The sequence below is a fragment of the Ictidomys tridecemlineatus genome, chromosome 3, assembly GCF_052094955.1.
Source record: "Ictidomys tridecemlineatus isolate mIctTri1 chromosome 3, mIctTri1.hap1, whole genome shotgun sequence".
In the NCBI taxonomy this organism is placed as follows: Eukaryota; Metazoa; Chordata; class Mammalia; order Rodentia; family Sciuridae; genus Ictidomys; species Ictidomys tridecemlineatus.
In genome coordinates, this window is record NC_135479.1 from 32988986 (window position 1) to 33016604 (window position 27619).

General features: G+C 37.7%; 1 protein-coding gene across 1 annotated transcript; it reads left to right on the top strand.

Annotated features, from left to right (window-relative positions):
• Prr11 (proline rich 11) lies at positions 1-26842 on the top strand. The gene is made up of 10 exons (XM_005321564.3): positions 1-168; positions 6468-6600; positions 9354-9510; positions 9737-9859; positions 14037-14294; positions 15238-15336; positions 15687-15799; positions 18641-18700; positions 18783-18879; positions 23083-26842. Exons 2-10 carry the CDS (start codon positions 6473-6475, stop codon positions 23149-23151), a joined length of 1104 nt encoding a protein of 367 aa, XP_005321621.2. The 5' UTR covers positions 1-168; positions 6468-6472; the 3' UTR covers positions 23152-26842.
• Positions 26843-27619: the final 777 nt, after the last annotated feature.

The window sequence follows — 27619 nt, forward strand, 5'->3', positions numbered from 1 at the left end:
AGCCAATCATAAGCCAGGCTGTGTTCCTACGCTACTAGGAAAGCGAATCGTGGGGAAGCCACGTCTACGATTGGTCCCTCCGTGACGAGGATTTAATTTTGAATTTTTCTTTATGGAGTGGAAGAAGCCACTGCCCGGACTCCATCTAATCCCCAGGCTCTTAGACTAGTAAGTGCAGGGACAATTCTTTCTGTGTTACCTGGGCTCGAATCTTCCGTAATTGGACCTGTTGCTGCTTGTGTTTTTATGGGTAAAGGAGGAGGGGACTGGCTGGAGTAGGAAGGGAGAAGCAGAAAAGGGGAGATTTGCGGCTTGGGAAGAGGTTCTCGGCTTGGCTCCATCCGAGCCGTACTTCTATTAACACTCTGAAAAATATGTTTTGGAATGAAGCATCTGACTTCCTTTTGCTCGTTCCTTTATATCTTTGCTACTCAAAACGGGTTCACGGGCCAGCGAAATTGACATATGATTTGGCCCCTTATTAGAAATGCAAAGGGCTCCACCCATACTTTCTCAGTTAGAATATGAATTGCAGTAAGATCCACGATCACCCCGTGATTCCTATATACATTCAAGTTTGAGAAGGTATATTTCTTGGCTAAAGAGTATTCATTCCAATGTTCCTCTCTACACTCTTATTTTTTATTTTGGCGGGGCGGGGGGGCGGGGGTACCAGGGATTGAATTTAGAGGCACTGGACCACTGAACCACATCCCCAGCCCTCTTTTGTATTTTATTAGAGACATGGTCTCACTGAATTGCTTAGCGCTGGCTTTGAACTTGCGATTCTCCTGCCTCCCCCACCCAAGCAGCTGGGGTTACAGGAGTATGACACTGCCCCGGGCCCCTTGATACACTCTTAATGCTATCGAACATTCTGTGTCAATTTTAAGTGTGCGCTTATTACTATATGCCAAATACCGTGCTGAAGGAGACTAGAGTCCTGTGATCTCTCTCGAGAAACCAGACAGAAATTTAAAAAGCAATGCTACATAACATAAAACGTAAAATCAATATCAGTAAGTGTCTAAAATAGTGCTGTGGTTTTCAAGATGAACTAATCGAACTGGTAATAGAAACTAAATCTTCTGAAGACCATTAATGAGGGGTAAGAGGCATCCATAAAAACAAGAACATGGTAATGAAATGTAACTGTGATTTCCGTGCTGCCACAACCTTGGACATGCTCCATGACCAAAGAACTTTTTATATCACCTGATGGAATTTTAACAGGAGCAGCATTGCCTGCCAACTCCTAGAGACGATTGTAAAGGTGTATATAAAGTCTTATAGGACTGGGGTTGTGGCTCAGCAGTAGAGAGCTTGCCTAGCATATGCAAGGCGCTGGGCTCAATCCTCATCACCACATACAAATAAATAAATAAAGGTATTGTGTCCAACTACAACTAAAAAAATTTAAAAATAATAATACAGTGCTATAAAAGCACAAAAGCAATAACTTTTCAACCACTATAAATTTATAAGAACAGAAACTATTTTGGTCTTACACATGATTGTATGACAGCACCTAGCAGAATATCTGATGGAGGGGCTGGGGATGTGGCTCAAGCCGTAGCGCGCTGGCTTAGCATGCGTGCGGCCCGGGTTCGATCCTCAGCACCACATACAAACGAAGATGTTGTGTCCGCCAAGAACTAAGAAAAAATAAATAAATGTTAAAATTCTCTCTCTCTCTCTCTGTCCCCCCCCCTCTCTCTCTCTTTAAAAAAAAAAAAAAAAGAATATCTGATGGAGGGCTGGGGATGTGGCTCAAGCGGTATGTGGCTCACGCTCTCCTGGCATGTGTGCGCCCGGGTTCAACCCTCAGCACCACATACAAAGATGTTGTATCTGCCAAAAACTAAAAAATAAATATAAAAATTTTAAAAAAGAATAACTGATAGATTTTGTTTTAATTTTTAATTGTTTGGTACTGGAGATTTAACTTAGGTGTGCTTTACCATTGAGTCTCAGTCCTTTTTATTTAGAGACAGGTTCTCACTAAGTTGCTTAAGGCTTTGCAAAGTTGCTGAGGCTGGGTTTGAACTGGTAATCTTCCTGCCTCAACCTCCTGAGTTGTTAAGATTATAAGTGTGTGCCACCGTGCCTGGCTACCTGATGAATTTTCTTTTCTTTTTCTTTTTCTTTTTTTTTTTTTTTTGAGAGGGGGGGAGAGAGAGAGAATTTTTAATATTTATTTTTTAGTTTTCAGCGGACACAACATCTTTGTTTGTATGTGGTGCTGAGGATTGAACCCTGGCCGCACGCTTGCCAGGTGATCGCACTACCGCTTGAGCCACATCCTCAGCCCTACCTGATGAATTTTCAACACTCAACTAATGTCTATAAGATAAAAGTAACAAAAGTTTTGAAAATTAGGTTTAAGATGACTTAGAAAAGGATACCCCAAACAAGGGGAAAGACTGGTTACATTATAGAGAGTATTTGGTGTTTAATAAACCTAAGTACAAACTAGTTGTCACTAAAAGAAATGAGGCTGCAGAGCACTAAGTTGTGAACAGCTTTGAAAGATATGCTAAGGAATTTATATATATAATGTTGGCACAAAAGGACGGAGCCAGTCACAAACTTCACAGATCAGCAAAAGCCTTTATTCAGTAATGGAGTCACACCTCTAAAATGGGCCTACTTTCCTGGTGGAAAATGAGCCACTGGCCAAAGAGGGAGTCCATACTTATATAGGTCACACTGAGAATTGACTTAACTCAGGAATTTGGGGTCTGTTTTACTGGGCAAGATGGCGGGGGCAGTTCTGGGGTCAGTGGTCAGTATTTTGGATTTGTCTTTACTGGGCCAGATGGAGGGTCTGGGATCAGTGGTCAGCATCTGGAAATGGATTTTTTGGGGGAAGGATCAATGTTTTTGACCTCTTCCCACAGACTGTCCTTCCAGATTTGATAGATATCTCCTCCCCAAGGCCTGTCTTGTTACTGGGAAAGAATGTATTGGGAAAGGATCAATGTATTGCCTTCTTTTTCACTCCCTCTCCCCATACCACACTATTTTGGGTTTGTCATTTTCCATATCCATCATATATAGTTTATATATAATATATTAATATATATATGACATTATATGTGTGTGTATATATATGTATATACACACACACACACATATGTGTGTATGTGTGTATGTTACTAAGGATCAAACCTATGACCTTCCACATGCTAAGCAAGCACCCTACTACTTAGCAATACCCCCAGTCCCTAGAATTGTTAAGGAAAGAAAATTTACAGTTATACTTGTTATAAAACACACTGAGGAAGACTTTTTTCAGGACCATTGCAATAGGTATAGGGACCACTGCAGTGGGATTCCTGCCACTGGGTGGGATTTTATAGTGAGGAGAGAGAGATTAGGCTCAACTCCAAATATAATATAGGCAAATATAATTTATGGGCAAAGAACAAAGTCAATGGATGGAAAATTACTAAGAAGTAAGGGGGATTCTGCCTAAACAGATTAAGTAAGATTCATGCTAGACAGACCAGGGTGATCAGAGAAACCTAAGTAATAGAGGAAGATGAGGAACCTTATAATGTTTTGTTGTTTTGGGGGGGGGGGGTGAGGGTGGTATTCTTGCTAAACTGATTTGGCAGAGTTTTTTGCTAAAAGCTAAAACCAAATTTTGTAAGTACAAAGATGGGTTTAGGAGAAGCTTCAGGAGCCTGATCAAGCACAGAATCTTTGTCACAATCAATCCACCAAGTATAGCTAGAAAGTCCAGTTCCTTTCTAAAGTCTGTTTTCAGGACTGGGATGTAGCATGGGCAAGACTCTGAGTTTGATTCCCCAGCACCACCACCAGGGGAAGAAAAATTTTAAGTCTATTTTCATAATTTAAGTATTGGTAATATAGGAAAAAAGGACAAGAGGCTGGTTCTATCCTTTTTGATCCCTAACAAAACATAAAGGTAAAGCAATGGGGAAGGGCTATGGAGAGGCAGATGGAATCCAAGGAAATGAAAGGTGCCATGGAAATCTCAGATTCTGGGGATCCCAACAGTGGACTGTGATAGTTTCCCATGAAATTTCTCCATAAATGGCACTGCACGTGGATCTGATGAGATTTAACCGTTTTTTCTCCCCCAAACACAAAATTACTACTTTCTGGGAGGATCTCCTAAGTATCTTCATTCAAAATATCTCTGTATACCTGGGATATGGTTCAGTGGCAGACCTCTTGCCTAGCATGCTCAAAGTTGTGGATTCAATCCCCAGCCCGAATCTGTGCTTCTTTATTTTGAATTTAAAAAAGACATCCCTTTTATTTATTAATCGCTGCTAAGTCTTCTTTTATTATTTCAACAAGGGGAAAAAAGTGATATAATAGGGTTGGGAATATAGCTTAGTTGGTAGACTGCTTGACTTGTATGCACAAGGTCCTGGGTTCAATCCCCAGCAACAAAAAAATAAAAAATAAAAAGGTGAAGTCACCAGTCATGGTGACACATGCCAGTAATCCCAGCAATTTGGGAGCCTGAGGCAGCAGGATCTGAAATTCAAGACCAACCTCAAAACGTAAGGAGACCCTGTCTCAAAATAAAAATTTTTAAAAAGGGCTGGAGAGCTGGGCACAGTGGCGCACACCTATAATCCCCGCAGCTCAGGAGGCAAAGCCAGCCTCAGCAATAGCAACTCAGTGAGACCCTGTCTCTAAATAAAATACAAAATAGGGCTGGGGATGTGACTCAGTGGTTGAGTGCCCCTGAGTTCAATCCCCAGTACCCACCTCCATCACACACACACACACACACAAAAAAAAAAAAAAAAAAAGAATGAAAAGGGCTAGAGATGTAGCTCTCAGTGGTAGAGCACCTCACATTCAAGCCTACTACTGCAAAAATATGTAAATAAATAAATAAGAAGCCAGCCAACTATGTTTTGGTGTTTTGTTTTGTTTTGTTTTTCCCCTCAAGCCTCTAAGAACAATTAAGAAAAGCATTCTGTTAATTTGGAGCCTGACAATTAGTCCAGCCACTTCTAGAGAGCTGTTGATACATCACTCTTTGTCATTAGGGATAGCCTCTGTAAGTCCAAAGCTGTTGCAACCAAAGCACATCTTGGTTTTTATAATCCACAGCAGGGTGGGAGGAGGTTCTTTAGCCAATGGAATCTGAGAGCTGAGCAAGTGTAGAGCTGCACACCAAGTGCTGAAAGGTTACTGAGTGAACAGAAGTGGAATGAATGTGTATTTTAAAGGCTGATTGTTCCTATTCAAATGTAAGTTTGAAGGGAAAGAGGCCCAGGCCTTCAGACAGTTTTCCTTTCTGCTACTTGAATAACAACATCTTTGTTCCTCAGGTAACAACTAAAACCAGCAAAGGCCCTCTGGAGCCTCAGATCAAACTTGCTCCATCTTAATTCTTCAGTAAAGAATATGGATTAAAATATAAGTGTGCTAGGTGATATTTTAAATGCTTCAGAATAAATTGTTTTAAAACACTTTTAGATTTGAGATAATTGTTATTTCATTATAAGCTACTATACACCATAGGCTGCTAGAAAAAACATGGTCTTTGAAGACTTACAGATCCAGACTTTATACTTTATTCAATTAACCTTGGGCATATCATCTAATCTTGCCAATCATCAGTTTATTCCTGTATAAAATGGGAATAAAAATCCTCTTTTTCAAGGATACTTTGCAGGATAGTGAAGATTGACTGAGGATATGTATGTGAAGGTGCCAAAAAATAAAGGGACATTCAATTAACAATGTTTTCTCCCCACACAACCAACTCTGCCTATGATCATAGTGGATGTGCAGTAAATGTTGCTGCTAAAGAAACTTATATTCTTTCAATGTTTAACCTCAATCCAATTATAGCCATTTTCTCTGTTATAAAGAAAAGCAACATAAGTAAAATAAATGTAGAAAACAATATAATGCCAAAGTCAAAGTCTCCAGATGCAGCCTTTCTTTTTTCCTTTTTTTATCCCCCCAATGCTGGGGATTGAATCCAGAGTCACACACATGGTGGGCAAGTACTTTTCTGCAAGGCTACATCCCCAGCCATTTTTATTGTATTTTGAGACACAGTCTTGCTAAATTCCCCATGCTGGCCTCAAACTTGAAATCTTCCTGTCTCAGCCTCCAGCAGAGATGGAATTACAGGTTTGTGCCACCACTCCCAGCTATGATTTATTAACCAAGAGGTAGGAGAAAAAAGAAAGAAAATAATCTGTAGCTACTACAGTTACACTAATTAAAGTTCTTTCGTGCTTTTCACCTTTATCTTTTCTGTTTGGTTTTGGGGACCAAGTGGCCAGACCTAGATTATTGGATCAAGTCAGGCCTCGAGCCGAGGATCCTGATAACAGATTCAAGAGTGTGTAAGGTTTGCTGTAATGGTAATTCATTGAACTACATACTTAAGGTTGGTGTGCTTTCTATATGTATGTGTTATTCTTCAATAAAAAATGTTTTTAAAAATTTCTCTGCAGAAATTATGCCCAAGTTCAAACAACGAAGAAGAAAGCTAAAAGCCAAAGCCAAAAGATTATTTAAGAAAAAAGAAGCCTCTCACTCCCAGTCCAAGCTACCTACACCTCCCCCTCCACTCCCTTCACCAGAAAGGTAAGACATAAAGTGGAACAGAGAAAATATTAAGAGACATCTGATCAGTTTAAGGTACAAGTACCAGATTTAACAAACAAAAATATAGAATATGAAGTCATTTGTATTTCAGCTGAACAGTGAATAATTTTTGGTAAAAGTATGTCCCATGTAACATTAAGAATTTACTTTTATTAAATTATTCATGCTTCATCTGAAATTAAATTAATTTTAACTGGACATCTGTATTTTGCATGACAACCACAGTTCTCACTTTCAAGGGAAGTGAGAATCAAAAGAAATTGTGTCCAAATGCACAATAACTATATTCTCTTTTCCAGGTGAACTAAGTGCTGAAAGAGGGCCATAGGACAAGAATCTATATCTTAGTTTTGCTAAAGTTTGATCATTTGTTTTCTGGAACTCAAGTTAAATATCCTCTTAAAAGAAAATCTGAGTTTTAGGAATTGTAGGGTACTGTTTTTCACAGTAACTTATACATTATAAGTTATACTCTTTCTTGTTGTGACTCTCTTTTATTTTATTTTTGGTACTGCTGGGAATTGATCCCAGGGCCTTGCATATGCACACATTCTACCACTGAGGTTACACTGCCAGTCCTATACCATTCTTTATAGAAGATTTTTTTTATTTTTTTTTTTTTTTTTGAGAGAGAGAGAGAATTTTAACATTTATTTTTTAGTTTTCGGCGGACACACATCTTTGTCTGTATGTGGTGCTGAGTATCGAACCCGGGCCACACGCATGCCAGGCAAGCGCGTTACCGCTTGAGCCACATCCCCAGCCCTATAGAAGATTTTTGAAAGCAGACCTTCATAAAGCAATAACTGCAGTGATACTATATTTGACTCTTTTCTATCTCTCCTGAATATTGTAAATCTCCTAATTGATTTCTCTATTTTTGCTCTTGTCCCTTCTGCTATGCATGTTCAATGCAGAGGCTGGCTTGAGCCTGTTAAAATCATGTCATATTGCTTCTCTGTTTTAAAGTCTCCAATGAAAGTAAGAGTTTTCTCCAGTCAGTTTATTTTTTCATATGTGTATGTGCTTAGGGAATTCTTTTTCACTTGTTATATAAAATATTCAACTTTTTTTTTGTTGTTTTTGGTCCCAGGGAATGAACTCAGGTGCTCTCAACCACTGAGCCACATTTCAGCCCTATTTCATATTTATTTAGAGACAGAATCTCACTGAGTTGCTTAGTGCCTTACCATTGCTGAGGATGGCTTTGATCTCCGATCCTCCTGCATTTGCCTCCAGAGCTGCTGGGATTACAGGTGTGGGCCACTGCACCCTGCTTCAGATTTATAATTTTTTAAATGCATATAACTAAGCTGATTAAGTATTACTGTCAACAGAGTCAAATGTATCTTTTTGCATTTTGAATCTGAAAAAATTTTTATTTTGTAACAAAAATTTTATCTGTATTGCTAACTTGAACTTGTTTATTCCATTAAAATTTTACTAAAATAGCTGGGTGCAGTGGTGCATGCCTATAATCCCAGAAATTTGGCAGCTGAGTCAAGAGAATCCCAAGTTCAAGTCCAGCCTCAGCAATTTAGTGAGACCCTAAACAACCTAACAAGACCCTATCTTAAAACAAAAAAAAAAAAAAAAAAAAGAAAGAAAGAAAGACTGGGGATATAGCTTAATGGTAATGCACCCTTGGATTCAATCCCCAGTACCCCACCCCCCCAAAAAAAAGAAGGAAAAATACTAAGATATACCTTGGGTTTTGGAATTATGTTTTAGATACAACACTAAAAGCATAAAACATGAAAGAAAACTCTCCAATGTCTTACTTTCTCAGAATAAAAATTAAAATCTGTTATATGACTCACAATGCTTATGTGATCTGACTCTGACCCTACTTCCCAATCCCTTCCCTCTCGGTCTATCTATCCTAGTCATTCTGGCCTCCTTGCTATTCCTTGAACACTTCAGGTGAGCTTCTACTTCAGGGCCTTTGCACTTATTGTTGCCTTTCTCTAGATTGCTCTTCTCTCAAATATTTGATTGCTAGCTTCCTGACTTCATTTTTTCCCCCAAGTCTCCTTCTCACTAAGATTATCACTGACTTTTCTACCTCAAACCCCACCCATCGTTTCACATTTTCCCCTTTTGCTTTATTTTGTCTTCTTATATATATTTATTATTTATTTGTTTAGTTGCTTATTTATTTTTACCTTTCTTCTCTCATGACACATAAACTCCATGAGAGCTTAGGGATTTTGTTTGTTTATTTGTTTGTTTGTTTTAATATTTATTTTTTAGGTGTAGTTGGACACAATACCTTTATTTAATTTAATTTATTTTTATGTGGTGCTGAGGATCAAACCCAAGGCCTCACACATGATAGGCGAGCTCTCTACTGCTGAGCTACAACCCCAGCCCGGAATTTTTAATCTATACTGTCCATTACTGAATCTCCAGTGACTATAATATAGTAAATATTTAATAAACATGTAGTGAATGAGTGAATCCCTAAATTCTAGAATTTACTGAAAAGTTTGGCTGTAGAAAGTCCCTGCTCCTGAGTCACATTATAAAACCTGCTTCTTAAGGCTGGGTATGTTGCTCAGTGGAAGATTGCATACTTATTAGTCAGGAATCCGTGGGTTCAATTCCCAGTGCTAAAAAAAAAAAAAAAGTACGATAAAAATAAATAAAACCAGTTTCTTGTTTAATTAGAGGCTATTATTCCAACTTAACTTTTATTTTTATTTGTTTGTTTGATTTTGTTTTTCTTGCAGAGTGGTTATTTCTTCAACAGATATACCCATTCCCCATAGTAGAAACTGGCTAAGACCATTTTGGAACTTCAAACTTCCCAACATCAAAGATGCAATAAAGCTTTGGAAAAATAGTGTGTGGTCTATATACAGCTGGTGCCAGAACTGTGTAGCCCAGGTATGGGTTTGACATACCTGTTTTCAACACATTTGGTGTTTTTATTCATATGGGTATGTGCTTAGGTCAGCTCAACACTCAAATGAAGCTCAAATAAGATGAGTTTATGGGGATCATGATTGCTTTTGCTTCTATATGACATATATTAAACAACTTGCTGTTTCCTTTTTTCCCCTCTTTATTATATTGCTCATAAGATTTAGGATTCTTTACTTATGAATTTCAGGGTTTAGAAGTATTGAAAGATACCATCTTTCCATCCCGAATCTACCACCGAGAACTTTACAGTCTAAAACAACAATTTTGCATTTTGCAAAATGAGTTATGCAAGCTCCAAGAAACATTGAAGGTTGGTATTATCAAATAAAAGACAAATTCGGAATTAGGTAAGGAGGGATTTTATGTGTTTATGATTTTAGTCTTTATGAACAGACTATTCTAATATGAAAAATGTTCTGACCATGAGATCTATGATTATCTCAAATATCAGGCACAAAATGCCTAATGGAGTACTATTACTAAGGAAGAAGACAAAAATGTATATTGGGAGGCATTTAGCAGTCTCTGCCACACACACAAAACAGAAATGCAAACTGAACTTCAGTGCGTAACATTTTTACCCTATCAAATGTGCAAAACAAATACAAAAAAACAAAACGGTAGGGGGTGTGTTGATGCACACCTGTACTCCCAGCTACTCAGGAAGCTGAGGCAGAAAGATCACAAGTTTGAGGCCAGCCTCAGCAACTTAGTGACCCCAAAGCAATTAAGCAAAACCCTGTCTCAAAATATAAAATTAAAAAATGGACTGGGGATGTTGCTTAGTAGCAGAGTGCTCATGAGTTCAATTCCCATTATTGTGTGGGAGAAAAAAGAATATGGCATTATAATTGGGAATGTAGCTTAATGGCAGAGCACTTTTCTAGCATGTATGACCCCCAAGTTCAATCCCAAGTGTCCCCCTCCCCATATACATAAAGAATACAACATTAAAATAAATGTAGAAGTATATGCAAAACAGTGTTTCTAGGATGCTTCCATGAATGATTAAAATATATATACTTTTTTGGTGGGGCATGGTAGCAAATACCTATAGTCCCAGCTGGTAGGGAGGCCCAGGCAGCTTGAGCTTAAAAGTTCAAAGGCAGCCTGGGCAACACAGTGTGACCACCATCTCAAAAAATAAATAATGAAAAAAGTTAAAATTAATCAAAATGTCCTTATAAAATATATGTCTAATCATATATGGAAACATATATGAATTATATACATACTTATATATTTATACATGTATGTAAAGAATGTTTTGAGCTGGGATATAACTCAATTGTAGAGTGCTAGCCTAGCATGTGTTAGGCCCTGCTTTTGACCCAGTAGAAAACAAATTATACACTCAAATTAAAGGAATCTAAAGTTTAAGATAAGATATGAGCAGGACATAGAAAAACAAAGGATCAGGTAGTATTGTGAGGCTTGCAAGAGCGGAGTTTCCTTCCCACTCTGGAAGGATTGGGAGGAATAACAGTTTAACAGAACTTGGAGACCCTAAAGGGCTCTTTGGCAGGAGTAAAAGCTTCCCTTGAAACACCCAAGCAGCCTAAAGAGAGCCCCTTTAGAATCTGTCTCCCTTACTCTGATTTTTAGCTACAAAGCTCCATGGTCAGGGATCACTGAGATTGTCTATATTGTAAAGTCTCTCAGGTCCCAGAAAAAGTGAAGGAGCAAACAGAGAATTATTCCACCCCATTATACAAGAAATGGGTGCTGGGTGCAGTTGCACACACCTATAATCCCAAAAGCTCAGGAGGCTGAGGCAGGATGATCATGAATTGAAAGCCAGCCTCAGCAAAAGCAAGGTGCTGAGCAACTCACTGAGACCCTGTCTCTAAATAAAATATAAAATAGGGCTGGGGGTGTGGCTCAGTATTTGAGTGCCCCTGAGTTCAATCCTCTGTACCCTAAAGAAAAGAAAAAAAAAATAAGAAATTGGTAGTGGTGTTTGTTTTTGTAGAGGGACAGTTTGGTAGCTAAGTCAAAGATAGGAAAGGCCTTTCTTTTTCACTGTATACTCTTGCATCTTCTGAGTTTTGTGCTCTGTGTATGTAACATCTATTTAACAACAAACGTAGAAAAGAATTTCTAAAACATAAAATAAAATTAATTGACCAATTGAGCTTTTGGTTCTAGAAGTAACTTTGTTGTTTTGAATTCCTCTGATTTTATAACTTCCTGATTTTATATCAGAGCAGTTTGCTGCTGATGACTAGAATGTGAAGTGGTTCAGACTTTTTTTTTTTTTTCCACTATGGTGCTAGGACCTAAACCAGGGTCTCTTGTACATGGTAAGCAAGCTCTCTATCACTGAGCTATACCCCAAATCTCTCTTATAAATTCTCAAGAGTGGTTTTGAATTTCCTGACTGATGCATGCAGAAAAAAAATAAACTATAAATATCCATTCCAAATCCCCCTAAGTGACACCTCTGTTCTCAGTAATTCAACATTGTGCTCGTTGATCTGGAAGGAAGCTTCTGGGATTCCACCTCTGCTCCCCAGAATTTACACCTCAAGGTGAACTAGCCAAAGGAGGGAAAGGCAAAGTTTCCTCAACTGTAACATTGGAAAGATAGAATTTGTAGGGAGCTAAGTGGATGATGACCTCCAAAAAGATAATGTTCAGGTCCTAATTCCTAGAACCTATAAATATTACCTTATTTGGGAAAAAGGATTTTAAGATGAGACATTCCTGAATTATCTGAGTGGACCCTAAATCTAATGATATCTGTTCTTGAAAGAGAGATATACAAGAGAATTCATACAGAGACAAGCAGGTGACCATAGAAACAAGAGATTGGAGTATTGCAGTGACAAGCCAAAGAATATTGACAGCTGCCTTTAACTGGAAAAGGCAAGGAAGGGGTTCTTTAGAGTCTTGAAAGGGAGCACAGCTCAGTTGACCCTTTTGATTTCAGACTTCCAGCCTGCAGCATTGTGAGAAAATAGAGTTTGATTGTTTTAAGCCACCAAGTTTGTGATAATTTATAGCAGCCACAAAAAATTAATATATCACCTTATTTAATAGGGTCACTGTTATTTGTTATTTGCTAGGGTTGGCATAATAAAATACCACAGATCGTTTATACAATAGAAATTTGTTTTCTCACAGTTCTGGAAGCAAGAAGTATGAGATCAAGGGGTCAGCAAGGTTTTCTTTTGAAGAACCTCTGTTGGCTTACAGATGGCTGCCTCTCACTGTGTTCTCACATGATCTTTCCTGTCTGAGTAAATTTCAGGTGTCATTTCCTTTTGTCCTAGGAATAACTGTTACATAGGATTAAGATTCACCCTAAATGTCTCATTTTTAATTTCACTACCTCTTATTTTTTTTAATTTTTTATTTATCCTTTTTAGTTATACACGATGGTAGAGCATATTTTGACATATCATACATACATGGAGCATAACTTCCCATTTTTACAGCTGTACATGAGGTGGAGTTACACTGGTTTGTGTGTCCATTTATGAACATAAGAAAGTTATGTTTGTTCAATATTTTTTCCATTCCTACCACCATCTCTTTGAAAGCCATATCTCCAAATAAATCACATTTTGTAGTACTAGATTTTAAGACCTCCACATGAATTTTGGCCCATAATTCAACCCAAAACAGTCATATTCCAGCTTTTTATCACCCTTTTTTTTTGGGGGGGGGGTGGCGAGTACTGGGGATTGAACTCGGGGCACTCAACCACTGAGCTACATCCCCAGCTATTTTTCTTTTTTTTTTTTCTTTTTTTTAATATTTATTTTTTAGTTGTAGTTGGACACAATACCTTTATTTTATTTATTTTTTATGTGGTGCTGAGGGTCGAACCCAGGGCCTTGCATGTGCTGGGCAAACGCTCTATCTCTAAGCCATAACCCCAGCCCTTCCCCAGCCCTTTTTTGTGTTTTATTTTAAAGACAGGGTATCACTGAGTTGCTTAGAGCCTCATGGTTGCTGAGGCTGGCTTTGCTCTCGCGATCTACCTGCCTCAGCCTCCTGAGCCTCTGGGATTACAGGCGTGCGCCACCATGCTCAGTGCCTTTTACCCTATTTACCAGTACTTTGAATGTACTATATTCTTCTGATTAAGTATTTTCCTCTCCGGGATGAACTCCCTCTATCATCTCCCTCCATCTGGAAAGTCTTAATTCTTTCTTTGGTGACTAATTATCATTCCCCAAGACTAGCTGTTCAATCTCGGAGCACACTTCATTGTTCTTCCTTTAAGTGTTATTTTGTATGGTTTTAAGTGTGTCTATGTATGTTTAATGTCTGTCTGCGAGGGCTCCCACCGTACTCAGTGCCTAGCATATATCACATACAAAATGAATGAAGAAGTGAAATGAAGAAAGTTATGACAATTGAGAAAATGGTACATTGAGAAAGCATTCATTATTTATTAGCTATTATTTTAATGACTTTCTGCCACAAGAATCAAATTAACATATTATGCATTTGCCAAATGTAACGTCTTCTTTCAGATCGTCTCAGAAAATTCTTGTCCAAGCTGTGGTCAAACGTGTTACAGGAGTGGTAAACTTACAAAGGAGCCTGCCAGTGATGTAATCACCTTGGAGGAATCCCCAACTATACCTCCTCCCACACTACCACAGCTGGCCAGCCATCCTCCTCCACCTCCGCCTCCACCTCCTCCTCCTCCACCTCCTCCTCTGCCTCCTCCGCCACCCCCACTAGCACCTTTGCTGCTCAGAAAATCTGGCCTCACTCAAGCACTTCAGGTAGGAAGTAATCTAGTCATGGTGAGTTTTGGTCAGCATGTAATATAGGAGTAAAGCCTCCGTGGCCTTTTAAGGCTGAGCTAAATGCTTAAACCGAAGGTTATAGTTGTTCTGACTCCATATCTTCACTATGTTAAATAGTTTATTTGTTTTGGAGACTGGGTCTTACTGTGTTGACCAAACTGGTCTTGAACTTATGGACTCAAGCAATTTTGCCTCAAACTTTTTGAGTAGCTGGGACTACCCACCATCATGCCAGCTAATGAATTTTTTTTCCAATATATTTTTTTTGGTTGTAGATGGACTCAATACTTTTATTTTATTTATTTATTTTTATGTGGTGCTAAGGCTCAAACCCAGTGCCTCACAGATACTAGGCCAGCACTGAGTCACAACCCCAGCCCTAGCCCCAGCCCTTTTTAAAAATTATTTTATTTTGAGACAAGTTCTCACCAAGTTGCCAAGAGTGATCCCAAACTTGTGATCCTGCTGTCTTGGCCTCCAGAAAAGCTGGGATTATAGGTGTATACCACCACATCTGGCTAATGAATATTTTTCAAATTAGCATCCTTAAATACTGAAAATAGGATCATTCTTGCTTAAGTGGAAAGAATTTGATAGGTTCCTAGGGTAAATGAGAGGTAACTTTTAACTTTTTTTTTTTTCTTTTTTCTTTTTGATACTGAGCTACATTCTCAACCCATTTGATTTATTTATTTATTTTATTTTGAGACAGGGTCTCCCTTAGTTATTTAGGGCCCTGCTAAGTTGCTGGGGTTTGCCTCAAATTACAATCCTTCTGCCTTAGCTTCTGGAGTCTCTGGAAGTAAAAACGTGTACCACAGTGCTGGGCTTAACTCTGAATCTTTGAAATCTGGATTTGAATTTACATTTCACTAGATATTCTGATTCTAATTTAAATTCTATCTTCATGTATTTAAAGACTGGACCATTAAAAAAAGATGGACCTTTGCAGATAACAGTTAAAGATCTTCTGACTGTGAAATTAAAGAAGACACAGAATATTGATGAAAGGAAGAAGGTAAGGTAGCATTGACCATATACATGGTCTTTCTCCTTTCAACCTGGTTGTCCCTGTATGGAAAATAATCATGTGCCCTATTTGTAGAAGTTATTTCAAATTAAATATGTGCTGTTTTAGTAGATTTGAATCCAAAACAAAATGTATAGATCTCAAATTTATTTAATTAGACAGTTTTATCACCAACCATTAATCCTAAAAGGTAAAGACATACTTTGAAGCTTTGGAATAAAAATTGAGTAGAGAAGTGGGTATGTCTTGGCACTTAGATAAATGGTGTTTAAGCGTGTTTACATTTTGAATTACATTTGAAAATATGTATTTAATAAAGTCTCATTTTATGATTAAAGCTTGTACCATCACCGAAGGCACGGAATCCACTGGTTACTGTCTCTGACTTGCAGCGTGTTACCCTGAAACCGAACTCCAAAGCATTATCAACTCGAGTTACAAATGTTCTAATGTAAGGAACCTACATAGACAGCATTATACTCTATGGCTACTTAAAAGTGTTTTTTTTTTTTTTTTGGTGGGGGAGGCAGGTACTGGGGATTGAACCTAGGGGACACTTTACCACTGAGCCACATCTTACAACCCATTTTTTTAATTCTGAGACAGGGTCTTGCTAAGTTGCTTAGGGCCTCAATAAATGGCTAAGGCTGGTCTTGAATTTGCAATCCTCCTGCCCCAGCTTCCTGAGTCATTGGATTACAGGCATGTGCCACCACTCTTGGCTTAAAAGTGATTTTTAAAAAATATTTTTTAGTTGTTGATGGACCTTTTATTTATTTATTTATTTGTTTGTTTGTTTATATGTGATGCTGAGAATTGAACCCAGTGCCTCACATATGCTAGGCAAGCACTGTACCACAGGAAAAACCTCACTTTGAGTCTTTCAACTCCTGTCTTATTAATGATCCTATCATTGGAGATAGCTGCTGTTAACATGCTAATATACTGTTTTATCATTCTAGCCCCCGCTTTTGTCTTTATTTATTTATTTATTTATTTATTTATTTTTATTTATTTATGTAGTTATAGTTGAACACAATAACTGTTTATTTATATGTGGTGCTGAGGATCAAATCCAGGACCTTGCACGTGCGAGGCAAGTGCTCTACCGCTGAGCCATAACCCCAGCCCCATAAATTTTATTTATTTTATTCATTTTAGTTGTTGACAAACCTTTATTTTTTATTTATATATGGTGCTGAGAATCAAACCTAGTGCCTCACACATTCAAGGCAAGTGCTCTACCACTGAGCCACAACCCAAGTACCTTTTTTTTTTGTCTTTTTTTTCTGGATATACACTACTCTATTGCCTCCATTTCAAGATATCATTACAAGATATATCATTAATTGAATGACAGATTTGGGGAGTTGGGGAAGTAGCTAGTTGTAAAGCACTTGTATAGTATGTGTGAAGTTCTAGGTTCCATCCCCAGAAAAACTATCAAGAAATTTTAAAACAAACTGATTTCAGAAATAATAAAATATAAAAATTAGCATATCTAGAATCAAGAAAACAGAGGACCCACACCTAAAATCCTAGTAACTCAGGAGTCTGAGACAGAATGGCAAATTTGAGACCAGCACCAACAATTTAGGGAGGCCCTATTCAATTATAGGAGGCCCCTGCCTCAGAATTTTTTTTAAAAAGGGGAGGGGATTGAGGGGAGGCTAGAGGTTTGATTCAGTGGTTAAGTGCCCCAGTACCCCGCCCCCCAAAAAAGGGATGTGTATGTGTACTGAATATAATCATATCATAGATATAGTTACAGCTTTTCCCACTTAAGATGTCATATTATTAAAAACTAGCTTAAGGTCTAGGGATATAACTCAGTGATAGAGTACTTGCCTTGCATGTGCAAGGCCCTGGGTTCAATCCCCAGTACCACACAAAAAAAATCAAATAATAATAAAAATAATATTAAAATATCATTTTGACTTCTTCAAACTATGTAGTTCATTATATGTAAATTTCATACATAAAACTCTGTTTAAAGACATTTAGGTTGGGGGCTGGGGATGTGGCTCAAGCGGTAGCGAGCTCGCCTGGCATGGGTGCGGCCCGGGTTCCATCCTCAGCACCACATACAAACAAAGATGTTCTGTCTGCCGAAAACTAAAATGTAAATAAAATATTTTTTTTAAAAAAGACATTTAGGTTGTTTGTGAGGTTATTTTTTAAAAATATTTTTGGTTGTTGATGGACATTTATTTTATTTATTAATTTATATGTGGTGCTGAGAATAGAACCCAGTGCCTCACACATGCTAGGCAAGCACTCTACCACTGAGCCACAACCTCAGCCCTGTGAGTTTATTTTGTTTTGTTTTGGTTTGGTTTTGGTTTTGGCCAGTACTGGGGGTTTGGGTTTTTGCCTCATGCATGTAAGGCAAGCACTTTATTACTCAGCTACTTCTCTACTCCTTTTTACTTTTTTCCCCTTTGAGATAGGATCTTGCTAAATTGCCTAGGCTGGTCTTGAACTTGTAATCTTTCTACCTCAACCTCCCAAGTATCAGGGATTATAAGTGTGAATTACCACTTCTGACTATGCTTTCTAATTTCTCTAATTCTTCAGTGAACATTTTTGTCCATAACTTGTATGCATAGTTGAATTTTTCCCTAGGATGGAGTCTTATAGATGTAGTTACTGGGTCAAGAAGTATTACTGGGAAATGGGGCTATAGCTCAGTGATAGAGCTCTTGAATAGTATGTATGAGGATCTGGGTTCAAATCTCAGTACCTGCCACCCGCCCCCTATCCCCACCCCCCAGAAAGTGTTACTTATTAAAATGGCTACATGTTATCACCTTACACTGTCATTAGCATATACTGCTGTTTCGTTTTGTTTTGTTTTATGGTACTTGGGATTGAATCCAGGACCTTGCTGCTCTTTTCATTATCCAGTATGTCCTTGAACTTCCTGTTTTAGCTTCCCAAGTGGCTGGGATTACAGGCATGTGACTCTACTGCTGTTTTTTTGTTGTTTTTTCGTAATGAGAACTGAATCAAGGGGTGTTTAACCTCTCAGACACATTCCCAATCATTTTTCTTTTTTGTTTTGAGACAGAGTCTAAGTTGCTGAGGCTGACCTCAAATTTGGTGATCCTCCAGCCTCAATTTCCTGAGTGGTTGGGTTTACAGGAGCATGCCACTATGTCCAGCTCTATTGCTGTTTTTTAATGTAGCAAATAGAATTCCTTTCTAGGATGCCTATAAAAATTTCTTCTTTGCTTTAGGAAAAGTGATAAAATCTGTCAAGTTCTAATGTTTTATATATTTATTTTATCAGTACTCCTGGTAAAAGCCAGATAGATCTGCGGAAACTGCTTAGAAAAGTTGATGTAGAAAGGTAATGCATTCTTTATGCTTTCTAAATCCATTTGAAAAATGTATATAAAGCACAGCTCCTAATATTTTCAATACCTTTGTAGAAGCCCAGGTGGAACCCCTCTAACCAATAAAGAAAATATGGAAACAGGAACTGGACTGACCCCAGTGATGACCCGGGCATTGAGGAGAAAGTTTCAGGTAAGCCTTTAAGGAAAAAAATAACAAACAGCTGGGGATATACTATGCTCAGTGGTAGACTGCTACCCTAGCATGCATGAGGCCCTGGGTTCAATCCCCAGCACTAATAATCATAATCATAATTATAATTCATTTATAATCACAATATATAAAGTACCCTTTTTATTTTTTTTTTAATATTTATTTTTTAGTTGTAGTTGGACACAGTATCTCTATTTATTTTTATGTGGTGCTGCGGATCAAACCCAGGGCCTCGCACATGCTAAGTGAGTGCTATACCGCTGAGCCACAACCCCAGCCCAACAATTTTTTAATATATATATATATATTTTTAGTTGTTGATGGACCTCTTTTTTTTTATTTAAAAAAAATTTTTTTAAGGTGTTGAAACATGGGCTGGGGATGTGGCTCAAGCGGTAGCGCACTCGCCTGGCATGCGTGCGGCCTGGGTTCGATCCTCAGCACCACATACAAAGATGTTGTGTCTGCCGAAAACTAAAAAAATAAATAAATATTTAAAAATTCTCTCTCTCTCTCTCTCTCTCTCTCTCTCTCTCTCTCTCATAAATAAATAAATAAATAAATAAGGTGTTAAAACTTATTTATTTACATAATTTTAACTTATTTATTTATATGAGGGGCTGAGAATTGAACCCAGTGCCTCACACATGCTAGGCAAGTGCTCTACCACTGAGCCATATCCCCAGTCCCTAAAGAACCATTTTTACATTTCTTTTTCTTTTCTTTCTTTCTTTTTCTTTTTTGCAATACTAGGGATATAACCCAGGACCTTGAGCATGCTAGGCAAGTGCTATACCACTAAGGTATATCCCCAACCCTAAAGTAATGATAATTGTTGTGGTATCTTATGCTTTGCTAAGCATTTTAAAATTTAAGCTGCATAAAATTCTTTGAGGATGAAAAGAAAAAAGATTCTGTGAGATGTAGCCAGATTTATCTTCTACTCTGTCAATGAATGCCTGATTATACCAGCTCTTTACTAAGTATCAGGTATTTCCTATAAGCCAAGCACTGTACTGGAGTACTAGGGCGATAGGATAAGCAAAAGCAGACACAAAGACACTGTCTTGGAGTTTTCAGGCTAGTGAGAAAAAAATAAACATTAATCAAATAATCCCATATTTATATAATTGTATACAACAATAAATGTCATGAAAGAAAGGATCTATGTTCCATGGGAACCAGTAGAAGAACCTGATCTAGTATGGATGATCTAGGAAGGATTCCTTAGGAAGTGATGATGCTTGAGGTAAGAGTTGAAGGATACAGAAGTATTAACCAGGAAGGGGTGGGCTTACCATGAATGTCAGAAAGGAGAAAGGTCCAGGCTCAGAGAATTGCATGCATATGGGTCCCCTGGGTGACAGGATCATGTCCTATCCAAGGAACTAAAAACTATCCACTGTGACTATAACACATACAAAGATTCTGAGAAATTGGGAAAAGACAAGAATGGAGATGTAGATGGGAGTCACACCATGCAGGATTGACAGATAAGGGTTTGACAGTTTTCATCCTTGACAGCTATATGTATGACCCACACACCAAAATAAAAACAAACAAAAAAATCAGTGCCTTGGGCTGGGGTTGTGGCTCAGTGCTTGCCTAGCATGCATGAGGCACTGGGTTCGATCCTCAGCACCACATAAAACTTAAGAATAAATATTTTTTTAAAAAAATCAGTACCTTGGCTGGGAATATAGCTCATTGGTAAAGTGCTTGACTAATACGCATGAGGCCCTGGTTTTGATTTCAAGCACCACATACACAGAAAAAGAATCAGTGTCTTTTGTGGGACAATTATTATAAAACAAAGTTTATTCTGTAATACTTTATCATAATGAATTGTATCTCTTTGGTAAAAATACACTTTGTAAATTTTTTAATTATCAGATGAGATACAAAATCTAGACATTTATAAGTTGTATTTTTGTTGTTTTGGTTTTTGGTACTGGGTATTGAACCCAGGGACGTTTTACCAATGAGCTACAACCCCCATCCCTTTTTATTTTTTTATTTTGAGACAGGGTCTTGTTAAGTTGCTTAGGGCCTTGCTAAGTTGCTCAAGCTGGCCTGGAACTTGCAATCCTCCTACCTTAGCCTCGCAAGTCACTGAGATTACAGATGTGCACCACTGTGCCCAGCTGTAAGTTTGTTTTGTTTTGTTTTGTTTTTTGGGTACCAGGGATTAAACTCAGGGATACTCCATCACTGAGCCACATCCACAGCCCTATTTTGTATTTTATTTAGAGATAAGGTTGCTTAGGGCCTCACTTTTGCTGAGGCTGGCTTTGAACTCAAACTAGCAATTGGTTTACCTCTTGCTAATCAACTTAGTTCTTCTGGGCACTCCATGGCCTTCATTGGAGATGTGTCCCACATTCCCTTCTCCATGTAGAGCATCTAGTAGGGGTCTACCCCATATCACAGCATTCAAAAATTATGAGGGAAAGCCAGCTGCAGAGGCACACCACTATAATCCCAGCAGCTCGGGAGGCTGAGGCAGTGGATCATAAGTTCAAAGCCAGCCTCAACAATTTAGTGAGGCCCTAAGCAACTCAGTGAGACAAAATAGGGCTGGGGATGTGGCTCAGTAGTTGAGTACCCCTGAATTCAGTCCCTGGTACCAAAAACAAAAATTATGAGGGGAGGTGGGACAGGAGGATCACAAGTTCAAAGCCAGCTTTAGCAACTTAGCAAGGCCCTAAGCAACTCAGTGAGACCCTGTCTCAAAATAAAAAATAATAGGGCCTGGGGATATAGCTCAGTTAGTAGAATGCTTGCCTTGTATGTACAAGGCCCTGGGTTCAATCCCCAGCACCATCAAAAAATAAATAAATAAATAGATAGATAAATATAAAAATAAATAAAAATAATAAAGGGCTGGGGATGTAGCTCAGTGGTTAAGTGCCCCTGGGTTCAATCCCTGTTACTAAAAAATATTAAAATTAAGTTATACTCCATATATGTTTAATATGTCAAAATATACTCTATTCTGTATATCTAGAAAGAACAAATAAAACAATTTTTCAAAAATAAAAAAAAAAACATTATGGGGCTGGGGATGTGGCTCAAGCAGTAGCATGCTCACCTAGCGTGCATGCGGCCCAGGTTCGATCCTCAGCACCACATACAAACAAAGATGTTGTGTCTGCCGAGAACTAAGAAAAAATAAATAAATATTAAAAAATTCTCTCTCTCTCTCTCTCTCTCTCTCTCTCTCTCTCTCTCTCTGTCCCCCTCTCTCTCTCACTCTTTCTTTAAAAAAAAAAATACATTATGAGGGGAAGGGGCAAAGAGAAAAGGACTTAACCCCTTCCTTTCTCTGTTTAGTTATGGGATGCTTCATGCCTCTGCCTTACCCAATAACTAATACAATATGTCAGGAACTATGGAAACAAAAATATATAATAATAATAAACTCATATATTAGGCAACAACAATAAAATCACAGATAAGACCTATGCCATATGTAGTGCTACCAAAAATCCACTTAATGGCAGATGCCTCATAAATATTACTGTAAAATATAGAATGACTTTTCCTACCCAGCCCTTAGATTCCTTTTTCTTTTAACTCTGAAGCAACACTATCAGTTATGTTTTGCTTTTGACTACCAGTAACAATAATTTGATCACAGTGGCTTAATCAGATAAGGATTTGTTTTTCTTAGTATTCTTTTAGGAAGTAGGAAGTCCACACTTAATACAGCAGATTCATCATGTCATCCCTGCTCTTCAATCCTTAATGTGTGTGTTTTGGTGTTTGTTTGTTTGTTTGTTTGTGGTGCTGGGGACTGAACCCAGGGCCTTAGGCTTGCAAGGCAAGCATTCTGCCAACAGAGCTATATCCCCAGCCCAATGTGTGTTTTTTAACCTTGTGGTTCAGAATGGCTAGAGTCTCATGTCCACATTTCAGGCAAGAGAAGGAGAAAGGCCCAGATCAGAAAGGTGTACTAAGCTATTCTCATCACTTTGAAGAGGCCTTATCCAAGAACTTGTATGGTTATATCAAAAAGCTGGGAAAGAGTGGTTTTAGAATTTGGATGTAATGCTGCCCTGCAAAAACAACAACAAACAAACAGAACAACAATAAAACAGGGTTTTGTTAGTGAGGAAGAAGAGTTATGTGGTCTACAGGAACATAATTCACATTATAATTATAATTTTATTTTTTTAATAGCTGGCTCACCCTAGAAGCCCGACTCAAACTCTGCCACTTTCTACAAGCAGCTTTGATGAACAAAATTGATACCAACTCTGCCAACTCCATGTGGTGACCCATAAAGTATACAGATAAAATTACCTAAATCTTTTTTAATGTAGTTAAGTATGTGTAAATATACTAATGTAATTCCATTTTCAGAAAATACAGTATGTGTGGAGCCTACACATACAATGGTATAAAGTATTTGGATATTTCCTACTTTGCATGATGGTTAGAGAACCAGATGGGAAAATGCAGTCTTCAAAGTGGTGTTTATCCTGCAATTGCCCAATTTAGGTTAGAGAGGTTGTTCACATTTAACTAGTTAACTCAAGTTTATACTGTATAGTTTTAGTTATAACATTAAGAAAATAAGTATGGTTCTTGTTCATCCTGTTTATTTGTGGCAACTGAAAAGTATTTCAGCCTGTAAGGCTCATACATTTATTGCTACAAACTTGATCTTTAAAAAAACAAAACAAACAAAAAAAACCTTCTGGGTTTCTTTCTTCTTCTTTTTTTTAAATTTATTTTTTATTTTTTGATACCAGGGATTGAACCCAGAGGTGCTTAACCACTGAGCCACATCCCTAGTCCTTTTTATTTTCTATTAAAAAAAAAAAAAATATATATATATATATATATATATATGTTGTAAACGGGCACAACAGCTTTATTTTGTTTATTTAGGTTTTTTTTGTTGTTGTTTTTGTTTTTTAAATGTGATGCTGGGGATGGAACCCAGTGCCTCACACATGCTGTGCAAGTGCTGTACCATTGAGCCACAACCCCAGCCTTTTATTTTCTACTTTGACACAGGGTATCACTAAATTGCTGAGGCTGACCTTGAACTTGGAAACTTTCTGCTTCAAGCTCCCAAACCACTGGAATTATAGGCATGTGCCATTGTGCCCAGCTCCAGATTTTATTTCTACAGACACAAAATAGACCATCTCCCATCCAAAGACAACTATTTTCCAAAAGAATGTGAAGCAAAACACCCAATGTGACCTTAAATATTAGAGTATTTCACTGGGCTTTATAGCACACACATAATCCCAGCAGTTTGGGAGGCTAAGGCAGGAGAATTGAAGTTTGAGGCAGCCTCTGCAACTTACCAAGTCCCTCTCTCAAAATAAAAAAATAAAATAAAATAAAAAGAACTGAGGATGTAGCCCCATGGTAAAGCATCCTTGGATTCAATCCTCAGTTCAAGAACATAAAAAAAAATAAAAAATAAAATTAGGGCTGGGACTGTAGCTCAGTGGCAGAGCATAAAAATAAACAAAATAAAGGTATTCTGTCTATCTACAACTATAGAAAATTTTTAAAAAATAGAATGTATCATTTATAGCACCTTAGGTAGGTAGTTCTAACTAACACACAGAAATCTGAGGTATTCTTTATTTTTGTTTTTGTTTCTTTTCTTGGTGCTGGAGATTGAACACAGCGTCTTACACTTATTAAGCATGTTGTCTACCACTGAGCTACATCCCCAGTCCTTCTATTCCTTGCTTTTATATCTGCTGTCTGCTTATGTATATAACTATACTTTTTTTTTTTTTGGTGTGTGTGTGTGTGTGTGTGTGTGTGTGTGTGTGTGTGTGCGTGTGTGTGTGTGTTACTAGGGATTGAACCCAGGGCCTTGTTTATGTGAGGTAAGCACTCTACCAACTGAGCTATATCCCCAGCCCATATGTATATAACTAAATAAAAATTTCATGAAACTTCAACACAAACACACACACACAAAAAGAAAACTTCACTGTGAATCTTCAGCTTTCCACAATACCCTGCAAAGGATTCTTTGATGTCCCTGTCCCTGGTTCCCTCTCCTCACTAGTTTGTGTATTCAATAGTAGTAATAATGCACACCCCACTGTTTTTGTTTTCCTTTCTTTCTTTCCAGTCTAGAGTTGTCAGATTTGGCAAAGAGGAATGCAAGAAACTCTAGGCTGGAAATGTAGTTCAGAAGTAGATGGTTGCCAGGCAACCAGGTGAGGCCCTGGGTTCAATCCACAGCACTGAAAAACTAAACTTTTTTTTTTTAATTCATCATTTATCTAAAATTCACATTTAATTGAGCATCTTACATTTTACTTAGCAATCTTATTAGTCATTTCCATGCAAAGTTGTAGAGTATATTTGGGAGCCCCCAGTTTGCCAGATATGACTGCTGTAGCTTCAGCCAGGATTCCCATCACATATGTGCTAAGTATCATGGAACAGAGAATTCTCATTATGGTGGGTTTGACTAAAGGCACAAAGGCACAGGATTAGCTTTTTTTTTTTTCTTCCCCCTGTTCTGGGGATCAAACCCAAGGTCTTATATAGGGTAAGCATTCTATACTGAGCTACATCTGTAGCCCCAGGAATACCTTTGATGCTGATATCCTCCTCTGTAGATCCCCCTCATCCATAAGAAACAAGGATTTCAGATCTTCTCTGAACTTTCTAGTCTGACAGTAAGCAGCTATGGAAAAGATATCCTTGAAATATCCTCAAGTTAGCTTAGGCTAGAAAGATAATTTAGCAATTTCCCAGAAATGCCTCTATTTCCCCAGAAAAATATTGCTTTAAAATGCCAAATAAGAGTGTTAGAAAGTCACCAGACTGGAAAGCTGACCTGGGGACAATTTTTAGCACGTAAGAGGCAGTTCTCTGTTTATGAGACCTACATTTGTGTTTAAAGAACATTTATAAATTAAAACAGATAGTAAAGAGATAGCTATTTCTAGGAAAAGTTTTTTGGTTTTGTTTTGTTTTTTGGTACTGGTGATTGAACCCAGCATGCTTTACCACTGAGCTACATCCTTAGTCATTATTTTTTAAAATTTTTTATTTTGAGACAGGGTCTTGTTGAGTCACTGAGGGTCTCACTATGTTGCTTGAGACTGGCCTTGAACTTGAAATCCTCCTCCCCTAGCCTTCCAAGAGTAAAATTTTTTTGTTTGTTTTTAATTTATTTTTTAGTTGTAATTGGACACAATACCTTTTTTATTTTTTTATTTTTATGTGCTGCTGAGGATCGAACCCAAGGCTTCGCACGTGCTAGGTGAGCGCTCTACTGCTGAGCCACAACCCCAGCCCCAAGAGTAAACGTTTTTTTTTTAAATTTTTTTCTAAATATGTTAGTGACTTTTATATTGTGTGAAATTAAGCAAGGGCTGGGAGTTGTGGCTCAGTGATAGAGCTCTTGCCTAGCATATGTGAGGCGCTGGGTTGGATCCTCAGCAGCATATAAAATAAATAAGTTAAGTAAAATAAAGGTATCATGTCCATCTACAATTAAAAAGTGTATAAATAAATAAAGAAAATAATGACTGAGAAAAAAAGTAGCTGAGTATTTGTTAACAACATAATATTTTATGGGGCACTTATGTTTATAGTACCAATGAACTACCATATACTGTATTAGTGTATCTAAGTGATTTGATTATTCTTGTGGGATAAAAGTTCATAAGAAAACTGCATTAGAAATCAATAGATAAACATTTGCAAAGCTGCTATTGCTATTGTACCAGTATTAAAATATGCCCTATGTCGCATCTTTTAGTAATTTTTATGACAGATTTTATATTGTAACTATTTGAGTATTATATAAATGATATGGCTTCATTAAACTTTGCTTATCATATGCTTCCAATGTTCATTTTGACACTGAATGGTAGAGAATGTAAACAACCAAGGTGCATTTAGTTATATTTTTAAATAAAAATCAATAAAACCTTTGGTATTTTTCTTTTTACCTTTTTTTACTAGAAATATAACACATAAAGTTAATAAAACATAGATACATAAATTAACAAATTATAAAGTAAAGACTTCTGTAAACACTGAGAATTAGACATTATAAAAATCTTTAGAAGTGCTGTCTGTGTCCCACTCCTACTGTTATCCCTTTCCTCACTGATAACCACTGACCTGCTATTACAAAAAGTAGTTCCTGGCTTTTACTTTCTAAGTATGCATCCCTAAATACTATGGTTTATTTTGCTTAGATTGGGACTCCATGTAAATCAATGATATGACAATATTGTTTTCTTTCTGGCTTCTTTCATTAGTTTTTTTTTGTTTGTTTTTTGGTGGAGGGGGAAGGAGAGTCCTAGGTATTGAACCCACGGTTGCTTAACCACTGAGCCATATCCCCAGCCCTTTTTGTATTTTATTTTTGAGATAGGGTGTCACTAAGTTGCTCAGGGCCTTGCTTAATTGCTGAGACTGATTTTGAACTTGGGAACCTCCTGCCTCAGCCTCCTGAGTCGTTGAGATTACAAGCATGCACCACCAGGCATAGCTCATTAGCATTTATTCTTAAGATTTATGGGGCTGGGGATGTGGCTCCAGGGGTGGTGAGCTCGCCTGGCACGCATGTGGCCCAGTTTGGTCCTCAGCACCGCATGCAGACAGGGATGTTGTGTCCGCCAATAGCTAGAGGATGAATATTGAAATTCTCTCTCTCTCTCTCTCTCAAAAAAAAAAAGATTTAACCATGTGGGGCTGAGAATATAGC

Coding starts and splice junctions, on each gene's coding strand:
- Prr11 (XM_005321564.3), top strand. CDS start 6,473: ATGCCCAAGTTCAAACAACGAAGAAGAAAGCTAAAAGCCAAAGCCAAA. Junction 9,860..14,036: donor AGCTCCAAGAAACATTGAAG/GTTGGTATTATC, acceptor GTCTTCTTTCAG/ATCGTCTCAGAAAATTCTTG. Junction 15,337..15,686: donor ATATTGATGAAAGGAAGAAG/GTAAGGTAGCAT, acceptor TTATGATTAAAG/CTTGTACCATCACCGAAGGC.